At 38.8% G+C, this 22,661-nt stretch overlaps 1 protein-coding gene across 1 annotated transcript; it reads right to left on the reverse strand.

The window, feature by feature from the left end:
• Positions 1–954: 954 nt before the first annotated feature.
• LOC126076877 (60S ribosomal protein L37-like) lies at positions 955–1,254 on the reverse strand. The gene has a single exon (XM_049885550.1). The coding sequence runs from the start codon at positions 1,252–1,254 to the stop codon at positions 955–957; it is 300 nt and encodes a 99-aa protein (XP_049741507.1).
• Positions 1,255–22,661: the final 21,407 nt, after the last annotated feature.

Genomic DNA, 22,661 nt, shown 5'->3' on the forward strand with positions numbered 1-22,661 from the left:
GATTGCACAGGACCAGGCGGTGTTTCCTTCTGTTGCACACAGGGTTGCTATGAGTTGGAACTGATTCAATGACACCTAACAGCAACTTCCAAAACAAGCCATACCAGTTGCAGATACAGGAGGACCAAGTAAATGAAGGTAGTTGCATTCAGGTAGAAAGAAAAAGGAGGTTGGAAGCAACAGAATGGAATAGAACTAACATTCATGGCACATACTTGGTGCCAGATGTTTTTTATTTGCTATCTTCTTAATGCATCCAGCAATCCTATAAGTTCGTTATTATTAGCCCCAAATGCCACTTACCACATCATGCTCTCCAAGTCTAATAGAAGGAGTTTATTATTGTTTGTGGTCTATTCCAGACTTCCTCATAAATAATTTTGTATTTTAGCTACATTATGTAGATCTTTGTACCTAGCCTAAGGAACAAATGACATGTATAACATTATTTCTAAGAAAAAAATGCATTACAAGAGGACATATTTATTGGGTCGTTAAGTTTTATGTAGATCTTTGTACCTAGCCTAAGGAACAAATGACATGTATAACATTATTTCTAAGAAAAAAATGCATTACAAGAGGACATATTTATTGGGTCGTTAAGGCTACCAGTACACTAGGAGATTCCTCCACCCCGACATGTACCAGGGTGAGGTGGACATTGCATTACTTTTTGCCCTCTAGTGCCCCAAGGATGCCTCTTTTTGTTTGGGGTGATCAAAAATAAGTCTTATAAGCTAAGCAGTATAAATACTGCCTAGCTTGTTAGTTAAATGACAACAAGTGCTAGAATAATGAAAGAACAGTAGAGAGAGAGTGGGAAATGTGAAGCACTAATGCTGTTTAATGCAAACGGTAATTGTTCTTCTTTTCAAATCCTGTAGGTTTGAGAAGATGAGTAACTAATCATTTCACCTGATTTTTTTTTTTAAATCAGAATACTCATTGCATGACTTAGCGTTGAAATCCATAAGATGAACTGGATCCTTCATCGGCTGCCCTCTTGGGTTTAGGTATCGTTTCTTCACAGAATGCCTGCCTCAATACAATTTTTAGGTGTCTCATTTGACCAATACCAGTAGCATTTCGTCTTTTAGCTTTGGCACTCCAGTTATACTTTCTCTTGCACTTGGCAGGGTAGCCACATTTGCCACAGGTGGACTTCTGAAGGTAGCAGGCCCTAGAGCCACAGTGGCAGCATAACATGTGTGTCTTACTGCAATGCCTTCCAAATGATGACACTCTCTTTGTCATCTCACTTCTGCAACCAAGACTGAAAAGCCATTTCAGATTATTTTGATTAAGGCTATTTCATTTTCTTGATTTATTTTCCATGCATTTCAACTGCAGTGTTACAGACGTGAAGTAACTTTTCCAGTACTTAGGGAGTCTGCCATGCCATTTTCCTGTGGTAACTCTGGCGACAAGTTCAAGCTCTGAAATCACTTCTGTGATTTCAATCACAGCATTTAATCATCCTTTTCTGTATCTATTTGAAGAGTGGCATTGTTCATTTCCCCAACTGACTATAAAGTAATTTGTATAATAAGTGTGTGTCATTCAATATAGAATTCCTAATTCTTATGTTGCTTTTCTTTGTTTCTGTAACTCAATATAGTTGACTTTAAAGCAACAATGTCTGCACATGGAAAAAAGATACATGGGGATTTAGCTAATAATTCTATGAATTTAATCATGTTAGACATTCAAACCTGATAATAAAGGACGAAATTTCATCTGAGGTCAAAGATAACTTTGGTTTGTTGGCAGTGACTGGTTAATTATTCATGAAACGCATTTTCCTTTCCTGCTGGATTCATAGCTGTACAGTGGTTCTCAGCCTTCTTTGCAGTGGAAGTGTGACTCTATTTTGGTTAATATAATGTGGACACAAGTGATGTATCCTCTTCTAGACCTGGCCTATAAAAACCACCTATGTGATCCTGCTCTCTCTTCCTTTGCCTGCCAGCCAGATCTAGTTACCCAGGGTAGTCTGGAAAGCCACATACTGGAGATGGGAGAGTCACAGATGGAAGGAGTCTGGGCTCCTGAATGACCACATTTCCCTCCCTGACTCCACACCACTAATTGAACCTTATGTGAGCAAGAAATAAAATTCTATTGTATTAAGCTACTGAGTCGATGGCACCTAACAACAGCAAGCCACAGAGAGCTGAAGGAATCATCCACTAGCATGACTTCAATATTCTTTACCATACATTTTGTCATTGTTAGCTGCCCTCAAGTCAGCCCCTGACTCATAGTGACCCCACACACAATGGAATAAAATGGAACCGAACGCTGCCCGGTCCTGTGCCATCACCACTATCAGCCACAGATCAGTTACAGATTGGACTCTTGTGATCCATAGGGTTTTCACTGGCTAATTTTCAGAGGTAAATTCCCAGGCTTTTCTTCTTAGTCCGTGTTTAGTCTGGAAACCTCTGCTGAAACCTGTTCGGTATCATAGCAACATGCAAGCCTCCACTGACAGATGGGTAGTGGCTGTGCATGAAGTGCACTGGCTGGGAATTGAACCCTGGGTCTCCAGCGTGAAAGCCAAGAATTCTACCACTGAACCTCCAATGCCCCCGTATGTATTAGTTTAATTGTCAGTTTTTACTTTAGGCCAGTGCTTCTCAACCAGGGAAAATATTTCCCTCCACCCCCACCTTGGACACATTTGGTAATATTTGACTGTCATGACTTGGGGGACTACTACCTGGCATCTAGTAGACAGAGGCCCTGGGTGCTGCTAAACACCCTACGATGCACTGGACAGCCCTCCTCCCCACTCCGTGCATTATCTGGTCCAAATATCAATGGCACTGAGGTTGAGAAACCCTGCTTTAGACTCTATCAGGCACAATATAATACTTGGTTAACGTTAATATATGCTTTTTTTAATAATCTTCTAATCCTGTATTTGATTAATTTTAGGTTTTTGTTCTCATGCTCTGATCCACTGATAGCTTTGGGTACTAATCACCATTTATGCAAAAATCTGTGATCTCTATATTTTTCTTTTTGCTTCTATAGCTATCCTTACCCAATCTTCCCCTTTACCACACTATTATCAACACCCTATGTTTATTGCTTTATCTCCAGCAATTCTCACAATACCTGGCATACAGTAGGTGTTTAATAAATGTTTAAAGACTGAAGAATGAACTAATGTAAATAAAAGCATAGAGAAAACAAAACAAAAGAATGAAGCATTTCTGCCCTCAACTCAACTTCAATGACACTGCATTTCTTTGATTCTTCTCTCCTTATCTATCTTCTCCAATGGGTCAGTTTCCTTCTCTTGCCCTCTAAATGCAGTTCTTCCACAAGACAGTTGTTTTCTTTTCTTTTTCCCCCCCCTTTGCATAACTCAATATTATGACTTCAAATATCACCTCTATTCAGAGAATCCGAAAACCTAAGCACTATTCCAAATTTTCTCCTGAGACTCAAGGTCAAAACTATGTCTGCTTGTGTCCACTTGCATATTCCACCATCACCTGCCATTCAATTTGCCTAAAGCTCAGTATTATCGCTGCCCACAAAAGCATTGTATCTCTCACTTCTTTCCATGTCCTTCCCCCATCAATGTTATAATCATTCTTCCTTGGGGGCCAACCAAGACTCTTCCCTCCTCCTCACAGTCTATATTGGTATATTGTAGTTGCTTGACCATTTATAGCTTCGCTTTCCCATCATTTGACACTTTATATAAGTTGTCTTAAACTGAACCAAACCAAACCCTTTGCTGTCGAGTTGATTCTGACTTACAGCGACCCTATAGGGCAAGGTAGGACTGCCCCACAGGGTTTCCAAGGAGTAGCTGGTGGATTTGAACTGCCAACCTTTTTGGTTAGCAGCCATAGTTCTTAACCACTGTGCCACCTATGGCTTTAATTTGCCATTTTCTTATTTAGATTTTAAAACTCCAGAGTCTGGATGGTTAATAGACATATAATGCGAACCATATATGTAATTTTATATTTTCTAATAATAATTTATTCTCTCACAGTCTAGGAGGTTAGAAGTCCGAATTCAGGGCGTTAGCTCCAGGGGAAGACTTTCTCTGTTGGCTCTGGAGCAAAGTCCTTGTCATCAACCTTCCCCTGGTCTAGGAGCTTTTCAGCACAAGGACCTGGGTTCAAAGGATGTGCTCTGCTCCCAGCTCTGCTTTCTTGGTTGTATGAGGTCCCTCGATCTCTCTGCTTGCTTTGCTTTTTTCTATCTCAAAAGAGATTGACTCAAGATACAACCCAATCTTGAAAATTGAGTCCTACCTCATTAACATAACTGCCTCTAATCCTGTTTCATTAACATCATAGAGGTACGATTTACAACACAGGAAAATCACATCAGGTGACAAAATGGTGGACAATCACACAATACTGGGAAGCTAGCCTAGTTGACACACATTTTGGGGGGACACAATTCAATCCATAACGGCGCCTATGCCTTAAATAATAAAAGCAAACAGCAAAGTGGCATGTACAATAAGAAACTGCTTTTGTAAAAATATATATGTAGAAAAAAGACTGGAAAACACAGGTGAAAATGTTAAAAACAGTGGTTTTCTTTGGGGGCATATAAGATTATGGAAAATTTTGTTGTAGTTTTGTTTTATTTTGTTTTGCTTAGAGTATTTTCATTAAGATATATTAATTTAGTATTTAGCAAAAAGTAAACACACACACAGACACACATATTGTTGTACTGGACCAAAGTCCATCACGAAAACTCTAGATGTTTATTAGCATCTGTTACTTCCTTGATCTGTAATAACTACACTCTAATCTCCATCCATTAAGTTGATTAAACTAAGAAAAGATGTTATGCTGTCTGTAAAAAACTATATCCCTTCCCCTCATTATTCCATACTTCTAGTTTATTAAAAAAAAAAACTAGAAGTTTATTAGTGCAAGTTTAATTCCTTTGCTGTGTTCTTCCTGTTTACAAGTTCCCATAAATTATATTTTTGATTGTTAACCTTGTATCTGTGCTGAGGTTTTAATTTCATGTGTTATCCATCCCCCCAGTCTTCCTCCCCACTACTCACCCAACCCTTCAGTTCTAGACCCTCTTTGGTGTCCAACCATGTGGACATTATTACGTGTTACTTCCTCCCTTGGAGGTTGTTTTTGCTACGTGGATTAGAGTACATTCAAATCACAAACATGTCATATTAAGCCTTTATTGCAGACCTCTAAACATTCAGACAGAAATGCAGATAAAACAAATATTTCACATTTTAAAATCTGGTTTAATTTTTTATTAAAGAAAACTTTATGACATCTTTCTTTATAAAGTTTACTTTTTCTTTTGTAATTCAGAAACCATGCTGTATACACAGCAGCCAGTCTTTTTTTTGTGTGTGCTTTAAGTGAAAGTTTACAAATCAAGTCAGTCTCTCATACAGAAACTTATACACACCTTGCTATGTACTCCTAGCTGCTCTCCCCCTAATGAAAGTTTACAAATCAAGTCAGTCTCTCATACGAAAACTTATCACACCTTGCTATGTACTCCTAGCTGCTCTCCCCCTAATGTGACAGTACACTCCTCCTCTCCGCCCTGTATTCACCATGTCCATTCAACCAGTTCCTGTCCCCCTCTGCCTTCTCATCTCACCTCCAGACAGGAGTTGTTCACATAGCCTCATGTGTCTACTTGAGCGAAGAAGCTCACTCCTCACCAGTATCATTTTCTGTCTTATAGTCCAGTCCAATCCCTGTCGGAAGAGTTGGCTCCAGGAATGGTTCCAGTCTTGGGCAGCCAGTCTTTTAAAAACATAAATCAAATTGTATTTTTTCCCTGCTTAAAACTCTCAGTTGTAATAAAATTGAAGCACTTTTCTGTGGCCTGCAAGTACTTACAAGATCTCCTTTCTCTTTTCCCCTAGACTGCATTCACTCTAGCTTGCTTTCCTTTCCTTGGGCACTAAGGAGTCCCATTTCTGGGCTGTTCTCTCTGCTTAAAACACATTTCCCCAATATCTTTGCTCCAGTGTCTCCTTCTCAAATGTCATCTCCTCAGAGAGGACCTCATGGACTACTTTAGCTACAGTAACTACAGCCCTTCTCTCTTTTCCTTAACACTTTCCTTCCATTGCACCACTTCCTATTTTTCATAACCTTCTCACCATCTGAAGTTATTTCATTTAACTGTTTACCTAACTGTTTGTTATTGTGAATTGTCTTTCTTCCCAGACTGTAAACTTCACTGTTGTTCTTGTAGCTTCATTACCTAGAACTGTATTGGGTATATTGTTGTTGTTGTTAGCTGTCCTGGTGTCTGCCCCAACTCATGGTGACCCTATGCACAACTGAACCAAACACCGCCCGACCCTGCGCCATCCCCATGATTGGCTGTGGATCAGATCGTTGTAATCCACAGAGCTTTCATTGACTGATTTTTGGAAGTAGATCACCACGTTTTTCTTCCTAGTCCATCTTAGTTGGGATGCTGTTCAGTACCATAGCAACACATAAGCCTCCGCTGACAGACCAGTGGTGGCTGCTCCTGAGGTGCGTTGGCTCAGTAACCTGAGTCTTCTGCATGCAAGGTGGGAATTCTACCACTAAACCACCATTGGAAGTATATATTAAAATAAATAAATAAAACAGACCATTGCCATCCGGTCAATTTCACCTCATAGCGAACCTATATGACAGAGTAGAACTGCCCTATAAGATTTCCAAGGAAAGGCTGGTAGATTCGAACTGCTGACCTTTTTCGTTATGGCTGAGCGCTTAACCACTGTACCACCAGGGCTCCATTTATATACAAACAAACCAAAGCTGTTGCCAATTAGATATATAGTAGGCACAAAATAAATACCTATTATTTTGAGGGATAGATAAAATGTAGCTTCAAGCAACACACAATGTCCGTGACTTGTTTGCTATTCAAAATAGTTACATGATTAGCTGCTTATGACATAAAGAGCACAATTTCCATTTTTGAGTAGAAAAATCCTTCCTCTCAGTTTTTCAGATTCTCTTGGTCATGGTTCTCAAACTGTCAGTGGCTTTTGAGGCCACTTCCAACATTCACCAAACTTGTGGAGAGATTCCTATTAGTTTCTGTAATGGAAAATCAGCCTAATCAATGAATCTTTGTGTTGTTCTTTGTCTACAAAGATGTAATGATAGTACATTAGCGAGCTCAGTAGCGTTTCGGTGGTAGAATTCTCACCTTCCGTTTGAGAGACCCAGTTTGTTTCCCGGGCAATGCACCTGCAGGGCAACCACCACTTTTCTGTCAGGGAAAGCTCATGTGTTGCTATAATTCTGAATAGGTTTCAGCAGAACTTTAAGACTAAGATGGACTCAGAGGAAAGGCCTGGCTATCTATTCCCAAAAATCAGCCAGTGAAACCCCATGATCATAATGGTCGATTCCATTATGCGTGGGGCACCATGAGTCAGGCTGACTGGATGGCAGCTAACAACAACAACATAGTACATCAGTAGGGTTTGTGCTTTTAGTTGAATTGTCCCTTAAGTAACCAAGTTATTATTACACCCTCTTATCACGCCCACACCCTGACCTTGAATCAGAGCATTCATCTGCTTGGCTGTTCACTAGGACCCAGGATAGAGTCTCTTTTAGAATTTAAATCAAAATGGGAATTCTGAACCTGGTTTCATTAGCACTGCAATCTAATCAACCTTTCTAACTTATTCTAAAAATTAATTCAAACATAACTGCCTATACCTGTACTGATTTAAGAATAAAGACGAATTTATATTTCATAAGAACTTGAAAATTTAGAACTGCAATGCAATTTAGATAAGACTAGTTCACAGATAAGAAAAACTAAAACCCTGGGTGAGGCTATGTAACCCTCCAAAGGTCACTAAGCCAAGTGAAGACAGAACCACAGTTAGACACCCAGTCCAGGGCTCTTTCCACTACATCTAATGAAATTCAATGTCCCTTGGTTATGGGATTAACTATTTTTCAATATTTAAGTATTATCTTTTCTGTACCACTGCCTGACACATAGGAGGCAATCAATAAAATTGGCAATAAATTGGCAGATAAAGTTTTAAAATGTATTTTTGAGTATAGGGATTCGGTTGAACTTCGTGACTTTATTTATTTGTAGGTTGGAGAACACAAGCATGAATATTATGCACAGTTATTTAAACAATATAAAGTAACGTGGTTATCTATCACTCATGCTTCAGTCCATAGTCAGCTCTGCCTGATGACATCCCCTGGGATGTGTACCCATCTCAGTATTCATAATGCAATATATATAATTCCACTTCTGGTAATAAAGTAATGTAATTTTATTTATTGGTAGTTATTTTAAAAAGGAAAATAAATTCAGAGGGAATTCCTGAATTTAATTATTCACACTTGCTCTTTGGGTAGAAATGGTTTTTGAAAATATAATTAACACCGGAATAATAAAAACAAAGATTTAATACTGTATCTGGAAAAGTTTATTCATTTTATAATAAAGTAATAGCATGATGAGAAAAAAAGTTCAATTTGACTTTAAAAATCAGATATAGCATGAAGTGGGGAGTGAACTAAAAAAGGCTTTCCTGAAATGCTACTCCTCAAAGAGTAATTACACCTACTCCTCACTTATCTCCTATCTCGCTATCTGACAATTCGCATTTACAACAATAGTGAAAAGTCTACTTTCATACATCTGGCAGTAATGAACACTGAAGTGCAAGGGAAGAGTAATGCTGGCTGTGATGGTTAAGGTTATGTGTCAGCTTGGCTGGGCCATGATTCTCAGTGCTTTGGCAGCTAGGTAATGATGTAAATTGGCAGTTATATAATGAGGTAGTTATTCTCCATTTTGTGATCTGATGTGGTCATCATCCATTTTCACGTAATGCAGATTTTCACATAATAACCTGGTCTTGGGAAACCAAACATATGGATAAGTGAGGAGTGGGTGCATAATTGTAACCATAATTTTAAAAATAAAATGTCAAGCTTTATCTTATTGTTATTAGGTGCCACTGAGTTGGTTTCAACTCGTAGCTACCCTATACACAACAGAACAAAACACTGTCGTCCTGCACCATCCTCACAATCGTTGCTGTATTTGAGTCCAATGTTGCAGCCACTGTGTCAGTCCATCTCTTTAAGAGTCTTCCTCTTTTTCGCTGGCCCTCTACTTGACCAAGCATGATGTCCTTCTCCAGGAACTGGTCCCTCCTGATAACATGTCCAAAGTAGGTGAGATGAAGTCTCATCATCCTCGGTTCGAAGGAGCATTCTGGCTGTACTTCTTCAAAGACAGATCTGTTCATTCTTCTGGCAATCCATGGTTTATTCAATATTCTTTACCAACACCATAATTCAAATGCATCAATTCTTCTTCAGTCTTTAGATGTTTTGAAACTGACACTTTAGGTTTTGAATGAAAGGTCTTATAATCCGTGGAAGTGTTTTGCTTTCACTTACAAGCCATGCAACAGAAAAAAACCCACAAAAAAACCTCTTGCTGTCGAGTCAATTCTGACTCATGGAGACCCCGGATGTTACAGAGTAGAACTGCTCCATAGATAGTTTTCTTGTCTGTAATCTTTTTATAGAAGCAGTTTGCCAAGCCTATCTTCATTGCACTGCTGGGTAGGCTCAAACTGCCCATCTTTAGGTTACCAACTCATTACAAATCATTTGAGCCCCCCAAGCTCCGAAAGCCATGCAATAGAGGCCTTGTATGTATATTACGTCCCTATAGGATTGTTTTTATAGGATTGTTCTACTCTGTCATATACTTGACGGCAAACAACAACAAATATTATGTCCTAATGGTAATAATCGCTCTTCACTACACTCATCTCACTGGTTGCTTGCACTTGACGGCAAACAACAACAAATATTATGTCCTAATGGTAATAATCGCTCTTCACTACACTCATCTCACTGGTTGCTTGCTCCTTGCTCTCATTTACGTTTTCTCTAAAAAAGGGTTTTTTTTTTTTTTATAGTACCTCCTTCAAGAGTTTAATTATTTTCATATGTCCCATTCCACGAATCTTCACTTTCACTAGCTCAATTTAGCATTTCTCTTGATATACGCAAAACCTTATTGCCCTTCTGTGCCCCTGGGGGTCAACAGCATACTCCTGTTTCATTGCCAAGCAGTTTTCTTAGCATCCAGTCTATAAAATACTTCTACAGGCAGCAAAAAATGATGTTACCAATCTTGCATGAACCTATACAGCAATATTAAAACAGCTTCATCACTTGTCCATTAGTCATGTTCATTGAAGCAAGTAATGATCAGAATGATGGGCAATTTCTCCCACTATTACACACTAATGAAATGTTGCCGCCTCATGAATGATAGCTTTCCCTCCTCACCTTGGTGAAGTATGAGTTGAGAAGCAGTTTTGTGGGACTACCACAGCTGGAGAGCCCAGCAACTGTTGGGTTTCAGCTGTCTCCAGGACGTAGTGTTTTAGAGTGTGGGGAACGCTGAATTTTGTAATTGTTGCCACCTTAACCAGTTGCCTTTGAGTCCATTGCAATTCTTGGCAACCCCATGTGTGTCAGAGTAGAACAGTGCTCCATAAGGTTTTCAACGGCTGATTTTCCACAAGTAGGTCACCAGGCCTTTCTCCCAACACACCTCTGGGTAGATTCAAAACTCTAACCTTCCAGTTAGCAGCCAAGCACGTTAATCATTTGCACCACTTGGGGACTTCTATTACCACCTTACCTTTCTTGAAACTTCCCTTTACTTCTGACAGTGATTCTGTGAAAAGAAAGTTTTATGGAAATACCTCAAAGTGAATCTTGAAGGGGAAAAAGTTCAAAATCTCCTCACTGAAATCACGTTTCTGTCAAGCACAACGTAAGCCCCAGTTCTTCCACGAGGCCTTTTTAAACTATCTCAGCCTAGTAATTATCCGTTCTTCTGAACTTAAAAATACTATTATTTTTTCTTCCATTTATTCGATAACTTTGTGACATTTCTTGCATTAACATTCTTTCCTGTGTGATACTTTTAATAAATGTATGACTTATTTCCCCACTAGGTCCTCACAGCATCTCAAACTGTAATTTTCTCAAAGTTATTTTGAAAAAAAAAAAGACTAGTTTATTTCTATGCAGGTGAGTGTAAGTTTTTTGTTTTTTGTTTTTTTTTAAAGTATTATCTCCGCTTTGGTGGTGTCAGAAAAAATAGTCCTTGTAAGAACTCAGGTAGGGAGCAGGGAGTCTCTTAATTCTGTGCATTTTCAAGCATGGAGGGGAGAAAATGTTCTCTTTCTTTAATTGATGGTCCCCACTGCCTGCTCTGGAGAACCACATAGGCTTCATGTAGGCATGTGCTAGGCTGATTTGCACCACTTGAAATATGACAGTGCAATAAATGTGGCAAATTGGACCACGTATTTTCCTCAGATGTGTGCTTTCCACGCCTGCTGTACCCGAGACTGTGGTTGCAATACCCTATCCCAGCTCTAAAAGCAAGCAACCAGATTGTGCCAAGTTCCAGATAAGAAGAACCTGCTACTTTTTGTCTTCTACCAGGCAGTCTCCATCTCATGGGATGGGAAGTGAAGAGGAAATGAGTAGAATTTTAATTATATGTGAGTACAACTTTTTCAAATATGGTGTTTGAACTCGCCGTGGAGATTTAGAACAAATTTTCCTAAGAATTCCAAGAACCTTTTTAGGAGGAAAACAATTGAGCTCTCAAACCAATGGCAGTACCAAGAGGAGATTTAGCCCTCTCTCCATATTTTCCCTATTATTCTTTGATATAGACATGGATTTTTAAAAATATTATGTAAAGTGCTAAGCAAATCTGGCTTTAAAATACATCCCTGGGTGGCATAAATGTGCTTGCCTGTTAACTTAAAGGTTGGCATTTAAACCCACTCAACAGTGCCATGGAAGAAAGGCCTGGTGATCTGCTTCCATAACAATTATAGTCAAGAAAGTCCTATGGAGTAGTTCTAGTCTTTAATATACGGAGTCACCAAGAGTTGACTAGAAGGCAGAGGACTTGGTTTTTTGCTTTTCCAAAAAAAAATTGCCAACCCTAAACCTCTCTGGGTTAGACATCCTGGAAGTACCACTACTACAGACCCTTCTCCCCGAGCTGGAAAACTAAGGTCTGTCTGGATTCAGGTAGACTTATACTTCTAGCCAAGATAAAGTAACAGGACCAGATTTGCCCTCCCACCTCAAACTATCAAAAAAATGGGGAATTCCAGGTTTGTGGCATGCTTTTATCATGAAAGCGTGTTGGATTTTGTTGCATGCATTTTCTACATCTACTGAGATTATCTTGTGGTATGTTTTCTTCATTCTATCAATATGGTGTATTACACTGATGATGTTTGGATGATGTCATGGATTGAGTTGTGTCCACCAAAAATATGTGTCAACGTGGCTAAGCCATGATTCCCAGTATTGTGTGATTGTCCACCATTTTATCATCTGATGTGATTTTCCTATGTGTTGTAAATCCTACCTCCATGGTGTTAATGAGGCTGGATTAGAGGCAGTTATGTTAATCAGGCAGGACTCAATCTACAAGATTAAATTGTGTCTTAAGTCAATATCTTTTGAGGTATAAAAGAGAGATGTGAGCAGAGAGACATGGGGAACCTCATATCACCAAGAAACACGAGCCAGGAGAATAGTGCGTCCTTTGGACCCAAGGTCCCTGTGCTGAGAAGCTCCTCGATCAGGAAAGACTGATGACAAGGACCTTCCTCCAGAGCCGACAGAAAGAAGAAGTCTTCACCTGGAGCTGGCACCCTGAATTTGGACTTCTAGCCTCCTAGGCTGTGAGAGAATAAATTTTTCTTTGTTAATGCCAAAAAAAAAAAAAGAAAAAAATGGGGAAAAAATATAAGAACAATGATTTTCAGAACACCAGAAGGTGATGAGGGACAGTTAGCCCTGAGAGACAGGAAACAAATCAGATGAGCCTTACTTTTTCCCCAGCTCACTGCCTTTAGAGAATTTCTAGATGGCAGTGCCAGGAGGGGAACCCTGGAGAAGCCTGGCAGACTCTCTGAGTTGAGTAGAAAGAGATGAGAGCTCAGGGAGAACAAGGCACCTAGAGTTCATTTGAGAGAGGACCAACGAGGAGAGAGCTGCACACAGAGAGAAATCCAGAGATCTCCGGAGGGCCGCCCTGACCATGGGGCCGAGTACTCATTAGTTCATGTATATGAGGAAACTGCCCAAGGCTGGGGGAAAAACAACCCAAAAGGACTAGAGGAAACAGTGCTGGGAATCACACAAGGCTGGGAATAATTCCTTTTCCTACTGCCAGTTTTCTCACTTATAATTTTTAAGGAAACAGTTCTCCAGGCCTTTCTTCTGAAGAGCTGCTGGGTAGGTTTAAAATGCCAGCCTTTTAGATTAGCAGCTGATTGCAGACTGCTTTCACTACCCAGGCTCTTCTTTCCTTAGCAAAAAAAAAACAAAAAACAAAAAAACCTGTTGCCGTTGATTTCGACTCATAGCGACCATATAGGACAGAGTAGAACTGCCCCATAGGTTTTCCAAGGAGTGCCTGGTGGATTTGAACTGTCTACCTTTTTGGTTAGCAGCCAAAGCTCTTAACCACTATGCCACAAGAGTTTTCACCAAGGTTGCCTTAGTAGTGGGGAATAATCAGCCAAAGACTTAGCATGGCTCTCGGCCCACCTAACAAATCTTAAAATCAAGACCTGAAAGGATCAAACTGTTTCCAGTAGTTTAACTGCATCCCAGAACAAAGCTCTAGAGTATTTTTTGAATAAACAGCATCCAGCACCCAAGAAGATAAAATTCACAATATTTGTGTCTTAGTTTCTTAGCACTTCTATAACGAAGAACCAAAAGCAGGTAGCTTTAAAGAACAGAAATGTAGTTTCTCATGGTTCTGAAATTCAGAGGTCCAAATCAGGATCTTGGCCTTGTCAGTTCCTTCTGGGGGCTTTGAGAGAGGAGCTGTTCCGTGCCTCTCTCCTGGTTTATGGTGGTTGCTGACAATCCCTGGTGTTCATTTCCTGCTTGTAGATGTATTTTCACTTGATGTCTTCCCCCTGTGCCTGTGTCTTTTTCTGTGTCTGGATGACTTCATTAGCTTAACTGATAACATCTGCAAAGAAAGACTATATTTTCCCAAACAGGTTCACATTTGCTGGTGTAGGGGTTGGAACTTCAACATGTATTTTGGGGGGATACAATTCAATCCATAATGGTCTTGAATCCAAGAGAGCATTATCAGGCAGGCAAAGAAGCAGAAAAACCTGATCCCTAAAGAGGTGAAAAGCAATAACTGATGCAGATGTTAGAATTAGCAAAGACATCAAAATAATTATCATAACTGTATTCTGTATATTCAAAAAGTTAAGTAGACATGTAAGAAATAAAAAGACTCAAATTGCACTTCTAGACATGAAAACTATAGTGTCTGAGCTAAACAATACACTGGATGGTACTAATGGCAGCTTAGATATTTCAGGAGAAAAGATGAGTGAACTAGAAGGTATGACAATAGAAACTATCCAAAATGAATGGACTCAGGTGGCCTGACTAGATCAGGAAAGGGCTTTGAAAATCCTGGGGGGAAAAGTTCCCATGAGGATAGAAAGAAACATAACTGTTGGGCTCAGCCCTGCTCCGAGTATGTGGTCAAGTATTGTGGATTTGGGTCTGTGGGGTGGCAGACATTGGAACCACTCTTAAGTCAGCCATCCATCTTGGTGCAGCAGAGGGGAGGGCCCTGCACTTGGGGAGTGGCCCTCTGAGTGATACTAAGGGCTGTGACATGGGAGGCTCAGACTAATTTTGGTGCTAACATTCTTGGCTGTGGGGATTACCATTCTTGCACCTTGAAGAACCACTCTGGTGACTATAGCAACGATTACAATGAAGGAGCAGTAACATGAGTCAATGTCCACTGTGATGAAGGGTGAATTTCTTTGGACTATCCAGGTTCCAGCTGCAATAGAAGGCAGGAGCAATGTAGCATATTCCAGACATGCAAATTCTTGAAGCGTTTGTGGAATTCATCAGCCTCAAGTAGGGAGCAATTTGTTCTGTTTCCAGCAGCAAACCAAAAGCAAACATGGCGGGTTCTTTATAACAAGTAAGTTTCCTGGGGGGGGCGGTTCTGGGACATATCAAGCATCAAGAATGTATTGGGGTGGACAATCTGGTCTTCTTGTTAATATGCAATGAATGTTATACTTTGAATTGCTCTTGGAACACAATTATTGCACACCACATTGAAACTTGGACACTGGTTAAGGAGGAGAAGTTGAAGGTGTGTTTCTTAACTCCTTATTGGCTAAAACATTTCTAAATCAAAAAACCAAACCCAGTGCTGTCGAGTAGATTCCGACTCATAGCCACCGTATAGGACAGAGGAGAACTGTCCCATAGAGTTTCCAAGGAGCGCCTGCTGGGTTCGAACTGCCAACTCTTTGGTTAGCAGCCTTAGCACTTAACCACTATGCCACCAAAACATTTCTAGAAGTAACTAATAAACTGAAACAAAAACAAATATTTCTACAATAGAGATTTTTGGAAATTCTGCTTGATTTAAACTTTCCCTTCAGGTTCCAATAATTTCACTTGCTGACATTTTGCTTTGTTTTGTGTGGCAAAGAAATAAGTTACTGAAATGAATATGTAACTCTTACCCAATTCTAAAATCTCTCTTTATCTAATACTACCTCTATTTTGAATGGTCATAGCTAACACGTACGCTATTATCATGTGCCAATTACTGTTCTCCATACTGATTTAACTTATTAAATATAGTTAAATTAAGAAGTCTTAAATCTACTTCTCTCTGTTCATGAAAAATCATTATTAGAATGTAAAACATTTCCTGTGGAAAAATATGGAATCATAGTATAGATAAATGCTGTCTGTACAAGACTTAACTTGATGTGGAATTAAAATTATTTAGTTGCAGATTTCATGTGATGAAGCTTTATTTGGTTTGTCTTTAGCAAAAACCTTATCATTAAGACACACAGACATGCTTATGCTTGAATGTCATGATTTAGGGCCTGTTACAGAAAGATAGTTATAACTATATGTCAAGCCATGTAAAACGTTAGATCTATAAAAATGTTTCTCTTAAAATGCATATAAAAAGAAATAAGATAAAGAAGGAGTGGTAGGAGAGGATTGCACTAATTTGAATGGAATTGCCCAGGCATGCAGAGTTCAGGAAGAATTCTAAGAGTTTTTTATTTTCAGGTAAATCTCCTTTCTGATATGTCATCTCTTCTGCCTTATTACAATGGCGATTGTTTTCAACTATTTTGTAAATTAAAAAAAAATTCCATACTTCCTAATCATGAGTTGCCTAACTATGTAGTCTCAAAACAAAAATTTCAACTATAGCTTCCTTTCATCTGTTTTTTTTTTTTTTAATACCATTCTCAGTGTTTCAAATGTACTCAAACAACAGCTTTCTGAGTGAATAATTTCAAAAGTATGAAAAACTAAAGAGCCCTGGTAGTGCAGTGGTTAAGAGCTACAGCTGCTAACCAATGTTCAAATCCACCAGCCATTCCTTGGAAACCTTATGGGTCAGGTCACTCTGTCATATAAGGCTGCTATGAGTAGTAACCTCCTCAATGGTTTTTGTTTAGTTTTGCTTTTTTTAAGTTAATGGGTTCAGATTCTTTGTGAGTTATGTTTTTAACAGAAATATATTTTAATAACACTGTATATGAAACCAAACAGTCAACATTTACTCTAAACCAAAAATGAGAAGGTAAGGGGGGTTGGAAAGCTAGAATAATGGAGTCAGAACAAACATAATGAAAATAATGAGAATGCTGACACATTATGAAAAATGTACCAGTGTCACTGAACAATATGTATAAACTAAAAAAAACAAGCCCACTGCCTTCGAGTTGATTCTGACTCATGGCAACACTATAGGACAGAGTAGAACTGCTTCTTAGGGTTTCCAAGGCTGTAAGTCTTTATAGAAATAGACTGTCACATCTTTCTCCAGTAGAGCCACTGCTGGTTTCTAACCGACAACCTTTTGATTAGCAGCTGAGCACTTTAACCACTGTGCTACCAGGGCTCTCTTAACAATATGTATAGAAATTGTAAGATGAGAACCTAATTTGCTGCGGGAAACCCTGGTGACGTAGTGGTTAAGAGTTCAGCTGCTAACCAAAAGATCAGCTGTTTGAATCTACCAGGTGCTCCTTGGAAACCCTATGGGGCAGTTCTACTCTGTCCTATAGGGTCACTATGAGTCGGAACTGACTCGACAGCAATGGGTTTGGTTTTATTTGGTTTTGGAATTTGTTGTGTAAATTTTCACCAAAAATATAATAAAATATTATATATATAAAAAGAAATACTTTTTTAGTGGGTGTTATTCTTGAATTATTATATTTTCAATACCAAGTGAGTTTTATTACCATAAAACACTGCAGTACTGGAAGGAATGTTTAAAATATTTTTATTCAAAAACTAAAATTCTTAGATAATTACATTATATACTGCTAGTCTTTCTACATACATAAAAAAACCCAGTGCCATCGAGTAGATTCCGACTCGTAGCAGCCCTATAGGACAGAGTAGAACTGCCCCATAGAGTTTCCAAGGAGCGAATGGCGGATTCGAACTGCTGACTCTTTGGTTAGCAGCCGTTGCACTTAACCACTACGCCACCAGGGTTTCCTTCTACATACATAGATCATATTAAAAATCAGGTAACATAGTATTTTGAATTTCAGAGAAAACTATCCAATTCTGCATGCCTTTCCTATAGTTTTCAACAGGCACGTAACCTATTTGATAAATTACTTAACGGGTAAAAATAAATCATGATAGGAGGTACAGTTCCTTACTACAACCACTTACTAAGATTTAACCTTAATGTACTAAGTGGCCTTTTTTTGCCTGAAAAAGTGTACGTAAGAACAAAAGGGAGAAAACAAAAAGCGAACTTTACCCTGAGGAATAGCTTGTTCGCTTCTGAAAATATGAGCAATTAAAAACATAATTATGCTTGTCAATCATCTTTACTTTAAAATATTAGTACAAACTATTCCAAGAGATTATGCTTTAATCTCCAGGGAAAATAACGTATTGAAAATCATACTGAAGCAACAAATTGTACTAAACAGGTAGTTCATCAAAATGCCTTATCCCGAGTTTCAATACCAAAAGACAGTTTTCAGAATTTATCAAGGTAAAAATCAGCCTAATGTTTTTCATGAAAGCTTATTCTTCCCCGTGTATGAAAATATCATTTACTAGAATGAGAAGCACCTGAAAAATACTTTTAAAATCTACTTCTCCTTGTATAATACGAATAACAATGCTAATTCCATGGAAATTTGACAACAATGTGTTGGCTCAGTCTACCTACAAAAAGTATCTATTAAATAGTGTCTAACACATTGCAGGTTCTGAAAATGACATTTTTTTGTCGATCTCAGCTTAAATTTAATAAAACTCAAGAGAGCTTATCACACTTGTCTCTAAGCACGTAAATTCAAGACTCTCTAGATTCAGGAGTTTAGACCCTCCAAGAGTCTATTTACACCTGACTGAATCACCGCGTAAAGAAAAATTCAGCCTAAGGGAGGAGAGTGGGGCCCACTGATGTGGTAGAAGCCAGTCCTGAGCATCGGGAGGAGGAGGAGGACTTCTCAAGACGGGATTGTCTATCATTGAGCTCAGGTTGCCCACCTTGACTTTTGCCTGAGGCTGTGGAAGGGAGAGAGAGAGAGACCTGGCTCAGATCAGCACTGCTGCTGCCAGGGTGAGATACCTGGTTGCTCTGACAGAAGATTTTTGCCAGCGCTGGCAGCAGCTGCACATGCTGGGTATTAGTGGCAGCATCTGCACTGGCAGAGAGCGGCAGCGCAGCATGGAGGAGTGCTGTCAGGACAGGGCCAGCAGTGGACGAGCAACAGTGTCAACAGCCATTGCCTTCATGAGGCTTGACTGACTACAAGGCTTTAGCTGTAGACGCAACTGTGGGGAGCCAGAATACAAGCAGAGAGGTTAGAGGAATAAAATGGTGGATACCACACAGCGGCTAAAAGTGCTGTGTACACGGAACACACGCCTGCACACTTCTAGGAATAACAAGAGGAGCTCGAAAGGGCCTGCCTGCAGGACTCAAAGCAGTTGATAGAGTACAGAAATACTGTTTCGGATGCAGAATAAACTATAGAAGCCGAAAGCCTGGGTTTAAATCCTGCCTCTACTATGTATTGGGTGTATGGGCAGGTTACTTAATCTCTCAGTTTCCTCATTAGTAGTATTTATTTGTCTCACTGGGTTGTTATGAGGGAGGATGAAATAGAGTTTTTCTCTCTGCAAAAGAAGCTGTTTCAAAACAGCTGAGCTAATGAAGTATAATATGAAAATCTAGTGATCAATATTCCTTCATAAACACATTTTTTTCTCAAGCTATTTTACTTTAATTTGGACATTCGAAATACTTAGGTTGTAAACCAAAAACCTGTTGCTGTCGAGTCAATTTCGACTCATAGCAACACTATAGTACAGAGTGGAACTGCCCCATGGGTTTCCAAGAAGCAGCTGGTGGATTCTAACTGCCAACCTTTTGGTTAGCAGACAAGCTCTTAACCATTGCACCACCAGGGACTCCTCCTATCAAAAGGCAGGGCTGATTTCCCCAATCTCTTAAAATGGCTGGGCTTGTTGCTTGTTTGACCAATAGAATAAGGTGGAAGTGATGATGGGTGGCTTTCAAGGTTAGATCTTAAAAGGCCTTGCTGGAGGCAGGACTTCCAGAATGGCTGAGTGAGAAGCTCAACATTTCATTCCCTAAAAAGCAATTATAAAAATAGACAAAATTAAAAACAAACAAACAAACAATCATTTCAAGACTCTGGAAACTGACCAAAGGCACACAACAATTTGAGAGGTGTTTATTCAAGAAAGACTATTGAACTTTCGTAAGAACAGTGGGAGTTTGTAGAGTGTCAGCCTGGGGCTGCTTTCATGTCACCCCGCCCCCCCACCACACCCCAATATGCTCCATGGCACAGGACTTCTTCCAAGATGGGGCAGGCTGTGAGGACTAGCAGCCCCAGTGCCTAAGGGAGCTAACTTGATTTGGAGCAGAATGCAGAAAAGTACATACCCAGGGTCATTGACGAAAATAATAGTAATCTCTGTAACAAACAATTAGGAAAGGCCACCATTGCAAGCAGCCTCAGGTTATAATACTGGTTGCAATAAGTAACATATCAGCCAATCAGTGAGAAATTTAAAAAAGAGATTTGGAAAATGAGACAGACATAGTGGGTTTGATAAGCTCCCATATATTCTTAGGGGTCAGGAGGTTTGCAAGCATGCACAAGGCTATGCACATCCTCAAGAGAGATGGAAAAGGGCTCCAACTATATCTGATTGTCCTTGGCTGAACGTGAGGCTTTGTGCATGCAGGAAGTTAAGTCTGGGGAAAACTTTAAACTGCCTGAATTTTTTAAAGCACTCCCCGCACTACACCATAGAGTCAAAATTAAGGGTAAAAGCCTTACTGTCTCAAGGTATTTAAGCACAACATCTGACCTATGGTTGGGTGACTGCTAAATTCTGCTGATCCTGGGAAAATCCTAGGAAATGAGGCTCATATGTAAAACAAAACTAAAAAACAAAACTTAGCAGAGACATTAATGGTACACACTTCAAGGGTGTTTGCAAGGGAGACAGACTTCAAAGAGCTAGTACAAGCAAGATGCTTAACAAACAAACAGCAATAAAACCTCCAGAGGGAGGAAATCAGAATCCAAAGTTACTGCAATATATTTCTAAAATGTTCAATTTTTAGTAACAACTGCAACAAAATGAGACATCAGATAAACAAGGAAATGTGACCTATACATAGGAAAAAAAAAAAAAAAGATCAATAGAAACTATCCTGAGGGGGACCAGATGCTGGACTCGGCAGACAAAGGCTTCAAAGCACCTATTATAAATATATTCAAAGAACAAGTGGAAACCACATTTAAAGGAAGTATAACATCAAGGTCTCATCAAAAAGAGAATATTAATAAAAGGAAATTATTTTTAAAAAACTAAATGAAAATTCTGGAGTTGAGAAATATAATAACTGAAATAAAAATTTTTCTAGAGGGCTCAAGAGCAAATGTGAGCTGTAAAAAGGAAGAATTGCCAAACTTAAAAATAGATCAATATAGATCACCAATCTGAAGAAATGAAAGGAAAAAGAACAAAGAAAAAGGAACAGAGTTTTTGAGACCTATGTGGCATATTAAGCAAATCTACATAAGTGTAATGAGAGTCCCTGAAAGAGAGGCGAGACAAAGAGACTGAAAAAAATATTTGAAGAAACAATGTCCAAAAAATTTCTCAGATTTTATTTAGAAAATATTAATCTATACATCCAATAATCTCAAATAACTCTAAGGAGGTTAACCATAAAGAAATATACACATAGATACATCAAAATCAAACTCTTCAATGTGAAAGACAAAAAGAAAATCTTGAAAGCAACAAGAGAAAAACACCTCATCATGTACAACAGAATTACAGTTGTATTAACAGCTGACTTCTCCTTAGAAGCGATGATGGCCAAAAGGCACTGGGATGACATGTTCAAAGTATTGAAAGAAAAAACTGTCAATGAAGAATTATATGACAAGCCATATCAGAGAGACTGAGACAAAAGGGAAAAGTCAAGTAATACTGACCTTGCCTTTATTTGAAATTTTGATATTTTATTCACTATGAATGTTTGCATTAATTTTGATTTTTGACTACTACATTAAAATTTTATTTATCTTGATTACAAAGATTTTTGGTTCTCCTTAAATTTTGACCCCAATGTAAATGCCTAACTTGCCTCCTCACTCTAGTCCCAGTCTTAATGAAGATGAAATAAAGACATTCTCAGATAAACAAATTCTGAGGGAATTTGTTGCTAGCAGACCTGCCTTACAAGAAATACTAAATAAGTCCTTCAGGCTGAAAGGAAATAACACAGATGGCAACTGAAACCCTCATGAATAAATAAAGAGAACTAGTTAATTACATAAGTAAATATTAAAGATAGTACCAATATACATTTTTCGCTTTTCTTCTCTTAACTGACTTAAAAGATAATTGCATAAAGCAATATTATGAAAATGTATCATTGGGATAATAACACATAAGAATCTAATATATATGACAATAACGGCATAGACAAGTGGGGAGAGAATGGAGCTATACTTGAGCAAGAAGATCAGACCAGACAGTAACTAGAATCCACAGGCAGAGATGAAAATTGGAAATGGTAAATATGTAAGTTAATATAAAAGATTCTATAAATATACCTTTTTCGTTTCCCCTCTTACCTTCTTCAAAAGACATAATAATGTACAAAGAAATAATTATAGCATATAAGACAATAACAACACGAGGAGGAGAAACAGAATGCAGCTAAATTGGAGCAAATTTTAAATATGTTTACTTTCACCCTCTTAGAAGGTGGCCTTGTGACCATCATGTCGGTAAGATAGGATGCAACTTGAGAGGCTTACGCTGGAGAAAACACCATCAGTTTGGATTAAACAATAGAGAGGGAGCCAGACAGTACAAAATGAAAAGAGGTTCTTGGTCCACCAATTTTTCGAGCACAAGAAACAGAAATAGAGTCAAGAAAGCTACTCAGCAACAAACGCAGACTTT

The sequence above is a fragment of the Elephas maximus genome, chromosome 5 (genome assembly GCF_024166365.1).
Source record: "Elephas maximus indicus isolate mEleMax1 chromosome 5, mEleMax1 primary haplotype, whole genome shotgun sequence".
Lineage (NCBI taxonomy): Eukaryota > Metazoa > Chordata > Mammalia > Proboscidea > Elephantidae > Elephas > Elephas maximus.

Excerpts from the sequence above, each read along its gene's own strand:
- LOC126076877 (XM_049885550.1), bottom strand. The coding sequence starts at position 1,254 with ATGACAAAGAGAGTGTCATCATTTGGAAGGCATTGCAGTAAGACACAC.